The 16,501-nt window shown below is 43.1% G+C and overlaps 1 protein-coding gene across 1 annotated transcript in view; it reads left to right on the plus strand.

Annotated features, from left to right (window-relative positions):
- The window catches only part of BEGAIN (brain enriched guanylate kinase associated), a 261,465-nt gene that overhangs the window by 106,613 nt on the left and 138,351 nt on the right, over positions 1-16,501 (plus strand). Inside the window, exon 5 of the mRNA XM_074996506.1 lies at positions 11,661-11,750. Within this exon, the coding sequence (XP_074852607.1) occupies positions 11,661-11,750 (90 nt within the window). The remainder of the gene's footprint in view (positions 1-11,660; positions 11,751-16,501) is intronic.

The following is a 16,501-nucleotide window of genomic DNA, read 5'->3' on the forward strand; positions in this document are numbered from 1 at the left end:
CCAAGCCACATGATTTGGGAAGGGAGAGTACTGGCCAGCCCCTCGATGCAAATGACAGGGGTGGGCAGTCCCATAAAATTTCTCTGGCCAGGGGCCAGTCTCCTGGCGCATGTGCCTTTTGGGGGACCAGCCCTGGAGATTGTTGAGCAACCTGTTGACATGGTTCAATCAGTTGAGCATCTAGTGGGGAGCCAGCCCCATGAAATTTCTGTGTCATCAGGCCAGCCCCCCCCACCCACTGTGTGGTGCCTGGGGCCGGGGGCGGGGCCGGCGGGGGGGAGCCCAGAGACTGTTGAGCAACCTGTTGACATGGTTCAATCAGTCATTCCCCTGCAGGGGCGGGGGCAGCCCCATAAAATTTCTGTGTCAGGAGGCCAGCTCCCCAGCACATGGTGTAAAGTGCAGAGGCTGAAGCTTTTAAGAATGAACCTTGGAAAACGTGAAGCAGAGAAAACAAGTTTCTCGCAGGGAAGAAGCCCTTACCCCACGCAGGGCTAGACATGTTGCTGTCTGCAAGCATAGTCCCCACAGCCCAGCCGCCATGTGGTGTGCCATGATGGGGGCTGGCCATGTGGTGTTGGGGAGGGGGTTAGCCCACCAGCCACATGGTGCTTGGGGGTGGGGGGCTGCCCCATACAAATGTAAAGCAGAGAAAACTAGTTGAACAAACTGTTGAATGGCTCAGTCATCTGGGTGCTCTCAGAATACATTACAATATTTGTGGGTGGCCATTGTAAATTCTAGAGGTTGAAGCTTTTAAGATGAGTTACAAACTCTTTATGATTATGTTGCTTTCATGCTGGAAGTGCACTCTATCAATTATATGGTACTCCATAAAGGGCATGGAGTAATTAACAACCAGAAGTAGGATATATGGGTCCACAAAAGGGAGAAAGAGTAAGCTGAGACTGAGGGTACACACCACTTTTCTCTGGCTTTCCTGCTAAATCCTATGCAGGGAAAAAGCTCTCTTAAGAACTGAAACCCTACGCAGGGCAGGATATGCCCTGGTTCTCTTAATGGCTCCATGCTGGTGTTATTTTGTGACCCTTAGAAGTCATGGCTAGACACGGTCATGATGCTGGCCAGAAAGAAAATTAATACAGATTGCCTGGCTTCCTGTTTCCTAATTCCTGCACACCTGAAGAGCAACAGAGGTGAAAGCAGCCAGAATGGACACATTTGGGACATTGTGGGATACCTTGGAGGCCGACAAAATTTATTTAAAGTAACGCTATTTCCACACTAGCACCAATTCGACCTTTTAAATTTGAATTTGGCGTTGCATCGCATCAGAGGGGTGGGGCAAGAAATCAAACTTAGCACCCCTTAAAATCAACCAAATGGTATTTGCAGTGAAGACATTCACACTGTAAAATCAAACTAAGTGCCTTACAATCGACTTTATGCTCTAGTGTAGACATAGCCTAGGTCTGTTAAGGGTGTGGCTACCATGGCAAAACTGAGCATGAACCACCTACTTTACCCAGCTCACCACAAGGTAGGCAGCATTCCAGCCTCACAGAATGCTACTACAGCTGCTGTGATGTGTTTTAAGTGGTTGACCCATGTTCTGCTGTAAAGCCCGTGTATTGAATATGATGGCACAATATGCATTGACCTCTGGAACACAGTCACAGCCAAGTCATTCTGCAGGCCATAAATCTAAACTTGAATAAGCCCAGAGGCTATAGAAGGCCATCTTTTCTCTTGATTGAGGAGGAAGGGGGATCTGCCAGTTCCCCTCTGCTTAGCTCAAGCATGGATATGTGGATATTTTGGAGCATAAGCTTTTGTGGGCAAAGACCCGCTTCGTCAGATGCGAAGTGGGTTTTTGCCCATGAAAGCTTATGCTCCAAAATACCTATTAGTCTATAAGGTGCCCCAGGACTTCTTGGTGTTCTTGAAGATACAGACTAACACAGCTATCTCTCTGATATATGTCTCTCCAGTAATTCATTGACCTAGGGCACAGCCTAGGAGTTGAATTTTGACATTGACTTTTGAAAAATGAATGCAATACAGAACCACATTGTGCCACCATGTTTGGCCACAAGCACTGTCAGACTTTGCCATTCACTAGATGACTTCTCAGTGACTCTCACCCTCTTTCCATAATACCTCAAAAGACCTTTGATCTTAACTATTCTAGTTTCATAGCTTTTAGACAGCTCTGGAAAGCAGAGCAAACACTAAGGCCATGGCCTTTTGGAAAGGCTATAGTAATGTGGCACTTTGGAATATGCTAATGAGGTACTGCATGAATATGAATATGCAGCACCTCATTAGTATAATGGCATCTGTGGAGGCTTTGAAACTGCCAGTTTCAAACTGCACAGCACCCATGTAGCCGGAGGCTTTTCGCAACGAGCCCCCTGATTTTGAAAGCCCTTCCTTCCCAAAACCAGCAGTTTTGAAGCTTGTGCGGCTGCCATTATGCTAATGAGGCACTGCATATTCCTGGAAGCATATCATTAGCATATTCCAAAGTTCCACATCACCATAGCCCTTCTGATTTGAGGGGCTAGTGAGGCCACGGCCTAACAGTTGAAACTAGGGCCCAGATCCAGAAAGATATTTAGTCTCCTAACTTCCATTGAAACCTTTGTGGATCTGGGCCTAGGTGTCTACAACTTGGCATATCTACTGTTTAATTTATTTTAAAATTCAAGTTTTTCTAAGAAAAAATGTGAAAAAGACCTAACAAGCTCTACCCAAATGAATAAATGCACTTAAAGCACATTATGTGAAAACAAGTTATTACGGAAGTATGCATGAAGTAAGACCTCACTCGCCATCAGAATTTGTCTCTGTTCCACTGCCCACTGAGCAGGATGCTAAGGAAACTGCTGTGTAGAAAAGCCTGAAGACATTGCGAATCAATAAAGATATGAAAAAAGAGAAGGCACAGACAGATGAATGATATCATGCTGCAGTATAATACATTATTTCACAGCGGCAATCAGGAGGTTTTATGTACCTTTAACCAGTTATTTACGGACAATAACACTTTTCATGTATGAAAGTACAGTGAATATGTATAACTATAAAAATATTACTTTTCAGTACGCTATCTTGGTTATATTGTTTTAGAAACTAGTTCTTTATGAAGGCCAAAAAATGGTCACTGACCTATAAACATTTTCCATTCCCTCTCCCCCACCAAAATGTACAGTTTCTTATGGATGAAAGGTAACATATGTATGTGTTATCATTTGCAGACTAGAAAAGCATATGATTTCCCATATACAGGAATGCTGATCAATTAATTTTCATATTTATATGCAAGGCAAATAAATAAATTGAGTAACCATTCATTATCTCTCAACCTTGCACTTGCAAATTGGATTAGAGTGACTACAACTGACACTGATTATATGAGACAGGATGTTATTAAATCCCTTTGGGGGAGTTTTGTAAGCTGAGATCTGTCACATTTAGAGCAGAGAGTATTTCTCTGTATTAACTCATGTATGAGCAATTATGCAGGACTTACCAGAAAAGCATGAAACAACCGGCAGTGAGAAGCAAGAGAGAAAATAAAATTAATATTTCTCCATTGTGTACCAGAACATTAATTTCCTTGATATGTTTTGGCAAGCATATCACATGAACTGCTAGCTCATGCAGCACAGAGCACATGGACCTAGTATTCCAAGACTAACTTCCCCAGTGATGCTAATGCTATACAATATCACTTTCATTTTATACCAGGTTTAGCAAAACTTCCCTGTACATTTTAGCTCTGTAGATAGATCTGTGGCAGTGAAATTATTATTTGAGTTTTGAGTTCATATGAATCCCAAAACTCAAAGACCCCATGCAAAGAGAGTACATCTAGGATTCTTCCGTGTCTAGGCTGGGGCCCCTCACCACACCCAGTTTCCACCATACAGTTGGCTTAATAAAGGTCACAGTCTCCTAGCCCTGGCAGTGGCCTCACCTTTGTGGAGTTGCTTACTTTGCTTCTGGGTGGGGAGAAGGCAAAAGTTTCTGTCATTTTGGGGTAAGAAGGCAGACAGAGGTCAAAAAGATGAGGCACCACCTTACTTCAGGGGCACCTAGTTAGCAACTTTGCTGGAGTCCTCATGGATGGATAGCTAAGTCCCTCTCTGTGTGGCTTGCCTCTTGGGCTCGCTGGATTCTTCACAGAGCTGGGGTGATTTCTGACAGCAGGATCCCTCTTGCTGCTTTAGGAATCACTCTACTCACTTCCTTCTCAGGGATTCCTTACATTTCAAACTGTAGCTTTGTCCTTTTAAAGCCTCACTCCTTACTGGCAGGGCCCATAAGCGCTGGAACTAGGAGAACAGCAGCACCCCCTAGAATCACAGAATCCTTGGGCTGGAAGAGGCCTCAGGTGATCATTGACTCCAGTCCCCTGCCCAAAGCAGGATTTAACCCTAACTAAATCATCCCAGCCAGGACTCTGTCAAGCCAGCCCTTAAAAACCTATAGGGATAGAGATTCTGCCACTTACCTAGGTAACCCATTCCACTGCTTCACCACCCGTCTAGTGAAATAGTTTTTCCCAATATCCAGCTGAGATCTCTCTCACTGCAACTTGAAAATACTGCTCCTTGTTCTGCCATCTGTCATTACTGAGAACAGCCGCTCTCCAGCCTCTTTGGAACCTTCCTTCAGGTAGTTAAAGGCTGCTGTCAAATTGCCCTTCCGTCTTCTTTTCTGCAGATTACACAAGCCCAAATCTCTCAGCTGCTCCTCATAGGTCATATGCTCCAGCACCCTAATCATTTTCATTGCCCTCCACTGGATCCTCTCCACATCCTTTCTGTAGTGTGTGGGGGGGTGGGGGATGAGGGGCAGAATAGAACACAATACCCCAGATGTGGCCTTACCAGTGCCAAATAAAGGGGAATAATCACCTCTCTAGATCTGTTGGAAATGCTCCTTTTAATGCACCATAATATGCCATTAGCCTTCTTGGCTACAAGGGCACACTGTTGACTCATATCCAGCTTCTCATCCACTGCAATCCCCAGGTCTTTTTCTGCCAAACTGCTGTTTAACCAGGCAGTCTCCAGCCTAACACAGTGCTTGGAATTCTTCCATGCCCTTCTTGCCCTTCTTGAACTTCATCAGAGTTCTTTTTGCCCAGTCCTCCAATTTGTCTAGGACACTCTGGACCCTACCCTCCTCTGCAAGCTTACTGAGGATGCAATGTGTGCCCTCATCAAGGTCTTTAATAAAGATGTTGAACAAAACCACCCCTCAAACAGATCCTTGGGGTACTCTGCTTGAAACCGCCTGCCAATCAGTCATCAAGACATTGATCACTACCCATTGAATGAAACAATCTAGCTAGCTTTCTAGCCACCTTACAGTCCATTTATCCAATCCACACTTCTTTAATTTGCTGGCAAGAATTATGTGGGAGATTGTATCAAAAGCTTTGATAAAGTCAAGGTATATCACATCCAGGGACTTCCCCATGTCCACAGAGCCAGTTACCTCATAATGAGGTTGGTCAGGCATGACTTGCCCTTGGTGAATCCATGTTGACCATTCCTGATCAGTTTCCTGTCATTCAAATGCTTCAAAATTGATACATTGAGGATACCCTCCATGATTTTTGTGGGGACTAAGGTGAGGCTGGTCGGTCTGTAATTCCCTGGATTGTCCTTCTTTCCTTTTTTTTTTGAAAGGTGGACATTACATTTGCCTTTTTCCAATCATCTGGGACCTCCTTCAGCCTCCACAAGTTTTCAAAGATAATGGCCAAAAGCTCTGCAATGACATCTGCCAACTCCCTCAACTGCATCAGATGCATTAAATGTAGCCCCATGGATTTGTTTGTCCAGCTTTTCTGAATAGTTCTTAGCCTGTTCTTTCTCCACTGACGGCTGCCCACCTCCTTTCCGTTCTGTGTTGCCTAGTGCAGTAGTCTGGGAGTTGACCTTGTCTATGAAGAAAGAGGCAAAAAAAAAGAGTATTTCAGCTTTTCCCACATTATCTGGCACTAGGTTACTGCCCTCATCCAGTAAGAGTCCCACACCTTTCCTGATTATGCTCTTATTGCTAACATGCCTGTAGAAACTTTTCTTGTTACCCTTCACATCCCTTGCTAGCTGCAATTCCAATTGCACTTTTGGCCTTTCTGATTACACCTGGCATTCTCAAACAATGTATTTGTACTTTTCCCTAGTCATCTGTCCAAGTTTCCATTTCTTGTAAACTTCCTATTTGTATCAGAGGGATAGTCATCTTAGTCTGTATCCACAAAAACAATGAGAAGTCCTGGGACACTTTATGGACTAACAAATATATTGCAGTATAAGCTTTCATGATCATCTGACAAAGTGGGTCTTTGCCCATGAAACCTTATGCTACAATATATCTGTTAGTCTATAAGGTGCCACAGGACTTCTTGTTCTTTTTTCTATTTGTGTTTAAGCTCACCAAGGATTTCACTGCTAGACTAAGCTGGTAAGCTACCATATTTGCTTTTCTTAATGCAATCAGGATGGTTTGTTCCTGTGCCTTCAGTAAGGATTCTTTAAAATACTGCCAGCTGTCCTGTACTGCTTTACTCTTCATGTTAGCATCTCAGGGGATCCTGCCCATCAGTTCTCTGAAGGAGTCAAAGTCTCCTTTTCTGCAGTTCAGGGCGAGTATTTTGCCGCTCCCCTTTCTTCATTTCACCAGAATCCTGAAATCAAGCATCTCATAATCACTGCTTCCCAGGAGGCCAGCCACATCTACTTCCCCTCCTAATTCCTCCCAGTTTGTGAGCAGCAGGTTAATCTGTGCATGGCCCCTGTTTGGTTCCTTGGGCACTTGTACCAGGAAGTTATCTCCAACAGTCTCCAAAATCTTCCTGAATCGTCTGTGTGCTGCTGTATTGGTCTCTCAACAGATGTCAAGGTGATTAAAGTCCCCCATGAGAACCAGGGCCTATGATGTGGAATCTTCTCTTAGTTGTGTGAAGAAAGCCTCATGTACCTCAGCCACCTGATCTGGTGGTCTATAGCTGACACTATCCACAACATCATCACCTTTGTCCCGCCTCTAAACTTAACTCAAAGACTCTCGACAGGCTTTTCTCCCTTTGTATAGGGGAGCTCTAAACAATTGTATTGATCTCTTACATACAGTGCAACTCTTCCATCTTTTCTCCCCTGGCCATCCTTCCTAAACTTCCATGTAAGTTCTCCAGTCATGCGAGTCATGCCACCAAGTTTCTGTTATGCCATTCAAATCAACCTTCTTTGACTGCACCAGGACTCCTGATTCTTCGTGCATGTTTCCTAAGCTTTTTTGCGTTCATGTACATGAATCAGGGGTCCTCCTATGTTCCACCTTTTTTCGTGTGTTTCTTCCCAGTATTCCACTTCCCCCCTTAGGTCACTGTCCCCTGACGAATTTAAAGCCCTCCTCACTAGTCTCTGGGATGCACTGGAAGCAACCTGAATATGGACTTGATGTTACATTTAGCGAACATCATCTCAGAGCCACATACCTTGACTGTGGCTACCAATGCATCAGATGAGAAATATCTCATCCAATACATTTAGGGTCTATATAGAAATTTACTGATAAGCCCCAAGGATAGGAAAAGTAGTGAATAACCTTTTGTTGCCCCTTCCCCTTCTTCAGTACCACATCTCAGATAGATATGCACAATTCCATCATGGGACAGAGTCTGCCAGTCTTCCTATGCTACTCTTTGCCCTTACTATACCTTCAATGTCTTTAATAGACTTCCAGTTCTTTGGCCCACTGTGGCACCTCACTCCTACATCTGAGATTTGAAAACCAGACAGTAATTCATTTAATAAATAAGTTGCATCATTTTGCAGGGTTACATCATGAACATATTCCAGAACCCCTGGAGCCTTAACTGGAGAATTTCCTTAATTTCTCATGGTTACTGCCAACCACAAGAAATTCCAAAAGAAGTTCCACATGGTGCCTTGGAGGTAGATAATGTAGACATTGCACACGACCTTCCCATTGGGTGCCAGAGATTTCAAGGGGGATGAAGGAGCTACCTGATATGCCACAGCAAGTGTTTCCTTCACTCACCGCTGAGGCTCTTCCCCTTTCATTGCCAGCCCCATGGAATTTCACCACCCATTCAGGCAGACAAGTGACACTTAGCTTTCCAGAGATCCCCTATTCAGAGAGTTCTCCAGTCTGAATCTCTGGATAGTTTAACAAAACAAAAAAGCAGTCCTGTAGCGCTTTAAACACTAACAAAATAATGGATTAGGTGATTATTTATTTTTACTTTGTTAGTCTTTAAAGCGCTACAGGACTGATTTTTTGTATTATAAAGATACAGATAACATGGCTACCTCTCCATGGGTAATTTAAATTTACTTTGTGAAGTGGAGAATCCAGCCCATTGGTTTTACATGATCCCTTGTGAAACTAGCAAGCCTTGCCCTTTCAGAAAATGTCTGGCTTTTTTAATTGAACTCATTAGTTTTAACAAGCTTCACTAGTTTTGGAAAAATCTTTGGCTGAATTCTTTTATTGCCTTTGGAAGACTTTAAAAAGCTGGTTATTTAGATGCAGTTTCCAGTTATGTACCTATAGATGCAAAATGGAGGCTGCATTGAAACCTCTTTCAAATTCAGGAACTTAATTTGAACTCCTACAGAAGGTTATGTTTTTAGTCACCGCTTGATGAGAATGTGAGCACATAAAGAAGGGCCATAAGTGCTGGTATATATAAAGTAATTAATTACACGTATGTTAATTAAGAGTGGGTTGGATAATAACAGCAGGAAGGCAAAGGCAGAAATAAACATAAGACTGACAGCCCACTAAAAATGCATTCAATACAAATATTCAGTGGAAATTCGACATTTTTCCTTGCCTCCTTTTTTAATTTTCAGCTTTGTCTAACCTGTAAAACAGAGTGATGGAATGAAATCCACTGAACCTCCAAGCTGTCCCTTACTTCTCCATCCTCACAGATATCTGCCCACACATGATCCATGTCAGACTCTAACCTGAGAAAACGAGCTTCTCAGAGGCTGTGAGTTTTGCCCTTTTTATAGACCCTGTTACTGTTGAGGAAGTGATAGACTGAACCCTGCCCCCACTCAGTAGAGCATGGAAATAAAGTGTGTAAGCCCCCTCTCTAGCATATAGACAGCCCTGCTCAGCCAAAACCTGATTTTAGGTCTGGTGCAGAACCAGCCTATATGTCTTGGATACTTCCTTCTTTCAGCAAAGAGGTGGAGAGGGGATATTTTTGTGAGTCTACCCCTTTACTAGCCAAACTAGGTATCCATGCATATGCAGGGAGGAGAGGAAAGGAATATAAACTACACCCTTTCAAAGACTGTTGTAATTAACCCTATTTCCCCTCTTGCTCATCAGTGCCCTCTCTCTTTCAGAACAAGTGGGGAACAGGGTTCTGCTGTGGCTCACTGCTAGTCGGTCCTGGTGCAGAGCATTGTATGTATCACCTCCTTCTCTGGGCTATACCTAAAGCATAATCTATTCGCTAACTAATCGTACAAGAGCTTAAAGAAACAGGAAATGAGTTACTGCTGGCTAAGCCATAGTCTCCCAACACTTGCCCCAAACAAGAAACTTCATCTGACCTAATATGATAAACTTCTCTATATTTAATCAGCAGCTGAAACGAAGATGTGTAGAAACTAATAAGCTCTTCTCTTATTTACTCTGGTGTATTTAATTTTTCACACTCTAACACAGTTAGGTGTTACTTCAGTTATCCATTAAGATGCTAGTGTATTGATAGTACATCAGGCCACATCGCAAGAGAGCGAAACTACAGTAGTTTCTTCAATCAATTGTTAATTGTGAGCTGCATATAAAATTGTTCTGTGCATTGGTTACATTAACACATCAGAAGTTTATTCCCTCATCTATGAATCATCTAAATCTTTCAAGGTTCCTTTCAAGCACTCAGTGATCAGATTCTTCTGAGGGGTGATGCAGGGAGGGCATTTCAGTATAAGTCCTACCAGATGCTTTGGAAAATTCTTCAATATCAAATGAGCGATTTTAGTTATGAATTTCAAGTTAAATGGCAGGCTGTGGCCCTTACTTTACTGAGCAAAGGAATCATTCTGCTGCCCACATACAAACTATAGGTATTCACGTGATCATAGGGTATCAGTCATTGTGGGTAGAGGATATAGTAGCATCTTTAATGGGTATTATACTCCAGAGGGGTTTTTAATTTTATTATTTACTTTGGCAAAGTCCCATTGAGCCAAATTCTTTTCTCAGATAGCTCTACATCAATTTGGAATGATTTCACTGATTTAATTAAGCAGCATTTTGCTGTGGTCCTCAGTGGGATTTATCTGAGGAAGGGCTAAGGACTTGAGGATTTGTCAGAGAGCTATTGCTGTAGTAATTAAGTAAACTTACACAGTTCTGTTTATCAGAGTACTCAACGTGCATCACACTGTTTTTGAGATGTAGCAGTTACCAGACGCACGTTACTGTAACAGCAGCAATCATCAAGATTGTCCTTTATATCATAGTTGCAGTTCTGTTTAACTATTGCTTATGCTGGGTCGAGCAGGTGCAGCAATTACACCCTGTTGTGAATATGCATCCCACTACATATAGAGAAGCCTCTACAAACACAGACTAATGGGAGGTACCCTATAATACTAAGTACTCATTAATTATGAACACTGGAAAGTAGGATATCATGTATATGCTGGCATTAGCCATCAGATATATTACAAGCTATACAAAAATTCTCGGTTGTTAAATAAGAATAGTAATTAGGTGAACAAAAATCACACTCTTTGCTTCCATGCCAAGAAGTATTAGGCTGCATTTTCCAATATTTAAGGCACACAAGGAGAACAATCTGGACTCAGCCTATAGGGCCAAAGCCTCTAATTCTTACTCAGATATTACTCGGGAAAAACTCCCATTGAGTTTACTGTAGTAGGAATTTTCATGAATAAGAATTGACTGAAATACAGGGAAATAGACCATCTTCCCATCACTGCTTGATATTAAGGTTGTACAGTGTACAGTGATGTTAAGCTTGTACGGGAGTTCCTCTTGATGATATGCCTACTTGCTGTCCTTTTGTTGCCTCTGAATCTGCTTCTGCTGAGTGTTAATCATGGCTTATATTGCTTGTTCAGGTTTAGACTCTTTTGTGTTTTCCATTTTCAGCGAACATTGTACAGCTATTTTTTTTCTGTGGTTGGATACACACAGTATATGGAATGCAGAACTTGAATTTCAGCCCAGATTTCATTAAAACTATGAAACATACTACAGCCACAGTGCACAACAGGTACACTGTTGGCTCGGTAATATGCAATGTTAAACTTGATGTGGGTACAGTGGAATGATAAAGACCTAATTACTGAGTGGGTGCTGCTCTAGTGAAGTCAATGGAGATGCATTCATTTAGATCCCAGGTAAATTTGGGCCTACAAATCATTTTTGTGCCCTGTATCTGGTCTCACATAAGAAAACCAACAAAGATGTGGGTTGAAACAACAAATTGTGTGTAGATTTAGTATTGCTTTGAAGTAACATAGTATGAATTGCAATATATTACTTAAATATCCAAATTATGTCAAAACCTGCTTGTAAGCAGGTTATCTAGCTAGGTTTCCACACAGATGTCTTATGAGCCATACCCAGCCATGGTTTATCCTCTATTCATGCTGCAGGGTACGAAATTCCTGGGTGCCAACCTGCCTATGGCAACCTAGAATTCTCCAGGGCAGGCTCGCAAAATCTTCACCTACCCTCTGGGACAGGTAATTAAAAAGTGATATTTTGTTAAGTTATGTGTTCTTTCCAACTTTCTGATGTCAGTAACTTGTTTCTTTTTTTCATGTCAGTCTTTAGTTGCTCAGACCTCAACTGTACAATATTTCTGAATAAGGAAAGTAGCAGGAAATGCATTTGATCGTATTCTAGGTGATTGCTCCTGGCAGCCTGTAGTAATTATTACCAATGTGTATAAAAGTTGCAGTATTTTCAGATTCCTTCATATTATTAGGTAGCTGGTTTTATATTAGTGTGGTTATGAAACTACATAAACATTTAATCCCTCATTGGTGCAACAATAAGTTGAACAGGTCACATTTTTAAATTGACAATAATTATACATTTCTAGATCTTTTTTGTTGTGTGTTCTTTGACTCTTTGGTCTCTGTGAGTCAGGTTCTTTCAATGTAATATGTGCATAGATGATGAAAGAATATACTTGGGACAGATTTGCAGGGAGCATTCATGATTAATTTTAGCTTGAGTTCCTATGTAGCACATCACCTAAAGTAAGCTAAACTAATGACTTTCTCCATTTTTTCCCCACACTTCTTTCATTTTCTCCTACTATCTGCATGGATTTCTCCTTTGCTCCTTTTGCTGGTGTCCACCCAACATCATTAAAAGTTGTCCGTATCTAGAAGTGGTACTGTTTACTCCTCCCATAAAATTTTCACTGGGACAAATAGCTAAAGTGGAAAACTCATAAGACAACAAAATAATGGTAGGTTTGCCCTTTGGGGGAATCTTACTGCAACATGCAGACTTTTAGATACTTCTTGGTATACTGTATATTACGGGGTGTATTGAAGATGGGAAATAGCCATCCAAGATTTGGAGAGAAGTAGACTTCCATGCTTGATGAACATGTCAAATACTGGGGAAGTGGTTTAAATTGCAGTACCTCTCTTCTAATCCTTAAGTTCATTGCAGATGATGTCCAGTTTTACCATGGTTCTCATATAAGAATACCTTTGCTTCCTAGCAGCTCTGCTTCCTGTCCTGGCTGAAACCAGGAAGCAATTAATGAAAACAAAAATTAATCAACATATTTCTACCCTTGTAAAAAGAGTTTGAGTTTGGTTTGATATTTGGAAGTTCATTTCAGTTAGAAATAGTTTGCCCAACCATAGTGTAACTAGCTGTGGGACAGACAGACTCGCTGAGCTCCTGGGCAACGCTGGGGGAGAAAACTGGCTCCATACCCCAGAAGGTAGAAGGGACTGGGCTGAAGCTGCCTTCCTACAGGCATCCCTCAAAGCCACCCAGAGTATGCCACATGGAGCTCTGGCAGTGATTTCAAGGGCCCAGGGCTCCGGCCCCCATCACTGAAGCAGTAGCAATGATGGAAGCCAGGAGCCCCAGGCCCTTTTGAACTACTGAACCCAGAACAATTGCTCACCTTCATGTTCCTGCCCCCACCCCATCAGCAGGTCTAGTAACCATTCAATGTGCTCTTGTCTTCTTTTTAAATGGATGACTATCATGGGGTGCGTCCACACTAGGAACTAACTTCAAAGTTAACTTCAAAGTTAGGCACTACATCAACGGAGCCAGCAGAGTCTACACCCATTTCCCCTTATCTCAAAGTTAACTTTGAAGTAGGGAGCCCAAGTTCGAAGTCCTTACTCCATTCCCAGGAATGGAGTAGTGCCCTACTTCAAAGTTGGGTGTGTGTAGATGCTCAACTTCAATTTGAAGCAATTTCAAAATTATTTTTGTAGTGTAGACACAGCCATGAAATTTCAAGGGCTTTCCTGTGGTATAAGGTACACCATATAAGAGGCTTGGTTTCTGAGCAGCTAAAGGGTTTTCTTCTTAAAATGCCTGATAAGCATACCTGAAATTCTTTCACTGTCCATTAGAAGTCCTTAGCTTTTAATAAAAATGAGCTTGCACGTCCAGAAAAATATCGCAGCCAGATTTCAAACACTCTAAAGTTTCAAGGTATTCTGATCCCAGATTCTGGACCTGGCCATTGCTAGTTACTACAAAAATGTTTAGCAACATTTAAATGGAGTAGAATACAGGTAAAATATAATGCTGTTATTATTGCATGAGCATCTGCAAAATGAACCAACCATGCAAAAATAGCTTAGTGAAAATAAAACCTAAAAATAACCATGAGTCAAAACTGGCCAAAACTCTCAGTTCTTCAAAAAAGATCTGGAAATCTCACTAAAATTGGCTTTTTGGGTGTATTTTAGGAGTTCTGCTTCTGGGTAGGATGAGGAATTGTACAGGTGTGTGAAAATGAAAGACACTGGCTACAAAAGTTGTCAGAAAATGTAAAATGTGGACAGACTGAATTTTATCCAGCCTGGTTCACCCCCCGTAAAACAAAAACAAAACAAAAAATGCAAAAGGCCTCCTGTCACTGCATAAAGAAAAGCCACTTTCTCTCTCACTTCAGAGAACATAAAAGAGGCCTCTGTGCTTGGCACAGTAATGCAGACTGTATTTAAGTAACAAGCATCTCTTGGCAAAAGACAAATTCAGGCCATCTCAGTCAGTCTCTCATAAAAAACCATTAAAAGTTTAAGCCACTTTAATTAGTAAATGAGTTCTTGCAGCCACTGCCTGCGCAAAGCTGATGCAGACAGAAGCCCTGAAAAGGAGTTTGCTGTACAATGCTTCTCACACCCACTGATGAACAGCATAGCATGTGCTCATCTGAGCATCTGCTGCCAGATGTTAGCTCTTCTGAAACATTACAGCAATGCCCAGCTTGCTAGCCTGCTAAAGGACAGCTATTAACCAGTTCCTGGGTAGGATTACTGGGTGTAAGGAGAGGTACAGACATCTCAATGAGTGGGGTGGGGCCCAGAGAAATGGACCACCCAGTGTCCCAGTCACAGGGCTCCAGGCAACCTCTCCCATGCTGCAGGCCCCACCCCTCTCCACCCCCTTCCACACCCTGCCCCATGACCCTCTCCCCAACAAGCCTGGCTGCAGATTATCTGGGGCTGGGTGTGACAGGCAGCGAAAGCAAGAGCAGCGGGGGTCACCTCCCACCAAATTCCCACTCACATGGTGGAAGAGACAGCCTGCTCTGCTTTACTGCACCCTCCCGGCCTGCTGAGCCCTGCTTCTCCACAGGCACCCTAACTCAGGTAATCCTCTCCCACCTCATCCATATGACAGCTGGGGCAGCTGCCCCAGGACACCCAAAAGCACCGTTCCTGGGGCAGCCAACCTACCTCATCCTATGGATGGGACAGCTCTGGGGAGAGGAGGCTTCCTTCTCTGCCTTCTTCACAGTGTATCTATATAGAAGACAGAATTTAACCCTCTTCTGAAAAGCCAGTGGAGCTGAGTGTATAGAATAAAACCACCTGCTGCTTAACTAATAAGTCATGACTTTGGAACTGGAAGAAGAGTTTTGAACTGATTTCACAACATGCTGAGCACTGGCAGACTTGCTAGAGGCATACTCATTTAGATTCCTGCAGAATAGGAAACTTGTCAGTTTGCAAGTCCTAAAATAGCATGGTGCAGTGTATCAAACAAGAGGTGAGGATCAAAATAATGAACTCACAATGACAACCCTTATCTCGTTCGCCATAATAGCAAGTTGAAAATCACCCAGCTGAAATTCGTTTGCAAATATCAACAAACTGAAGATTCTTTGAAATACTCAGCCACATGTATTTTATTCAGGTAACATGAGGGCCCATTTCTGCCCCCTGGTAAGCTTTCATTGCTCCCTTTCAACTCAATGAGTATAGTACCTACGTAAATAAGAGGTGGGAATCTTAATCACATGTATAGGTCAGTGACTGTTCAGGCTAAATGCTGTTCTTTAACTCACAGTGTTGAGCTGTGATTTTCTTGGTGTCTACAGCGTGGGATATTCCAAAAATCTGGTACAGAAGTCCCTGTTACCCATCCTCTATTTCACAACACTCTGCCCTGGCTATAGAATGCAGCAAGTGTGTGATAGAGAGTGTAGGATGCTACACAACAGTGCAAGATGTTGCCTGTAGAATTTCAATATTTACCAACAGCTACCACCCGCAGACAGCAGCACATCAAACAGCGGGGTGACCTGTCCTGCCCTGAGTGGGGTGAGGGCTTCTTCCCTGCATAGGATATAGCAGGAGAAGCTGAGATGTTTCTTTCGGCACTTCACATTTGTATGTGGAGACCCCAATTCCCACAGGCACTATGCAACTGGGGGTGTAGCTCCCCCACCTCACCATGTGGCTGGCCCCACCAGCACCATGCAGTGGGGCAGCCCCCCCACCCCTCCACACCATGTGGCAGCTAGTCTGTGGGGGTCATGCTTGTATGGGAAGCCGAGAAACTTCTTTTCTGCCATTCACGTTTGTAAGGGGCAGCCCCCCACCCCTACAGGTTCCATGCAGCCAGGGGTCTGTTCACATCAAGTGGCTAGCACCGATGACCCAATAAAAACCTGCCTGCAGTGCAGTGCGGACCATGCTTCCAGAGAACAGCATGTCCCAGCTTACATGCAATGAAGGCTCCAAAGGCAGGAAAGGTTTTCAGGGACTGGCTGTCGCTGAGGGGAAGGCTGGTGCCTGCACCATGCTAACAGGAGCCTCCTCCAGAGGTTTGGAGGGCTGGCCCTGGCCAAAGCTGCTTTATGGGCTGCTCCTCCTTCCCCTGCCTCCCAAAGTGTGTGGGTCGAGGGAGCCACACAGTCTCTGAGGTGTCCTGTGTGCTGGATCTCACAGAGGGAAAATAGAGACCTGGAGAACAGACACCATAATATGTG

This window comes from Carettochelys insculpta, chromosome 6 (assembly GCF_033958435.1).
Source record: "Carettochelys insculpta isolate YL-2023 chromosome 6, ASM3395843v1, whole genome shotgun sequence".
Taxonomy (NCBI): domain Eukaryota; kingdom Metazoa; phylum Chordata; order Testudines; family Carettochelyidae; genus Carettochelys; species Carettochelys insculpta.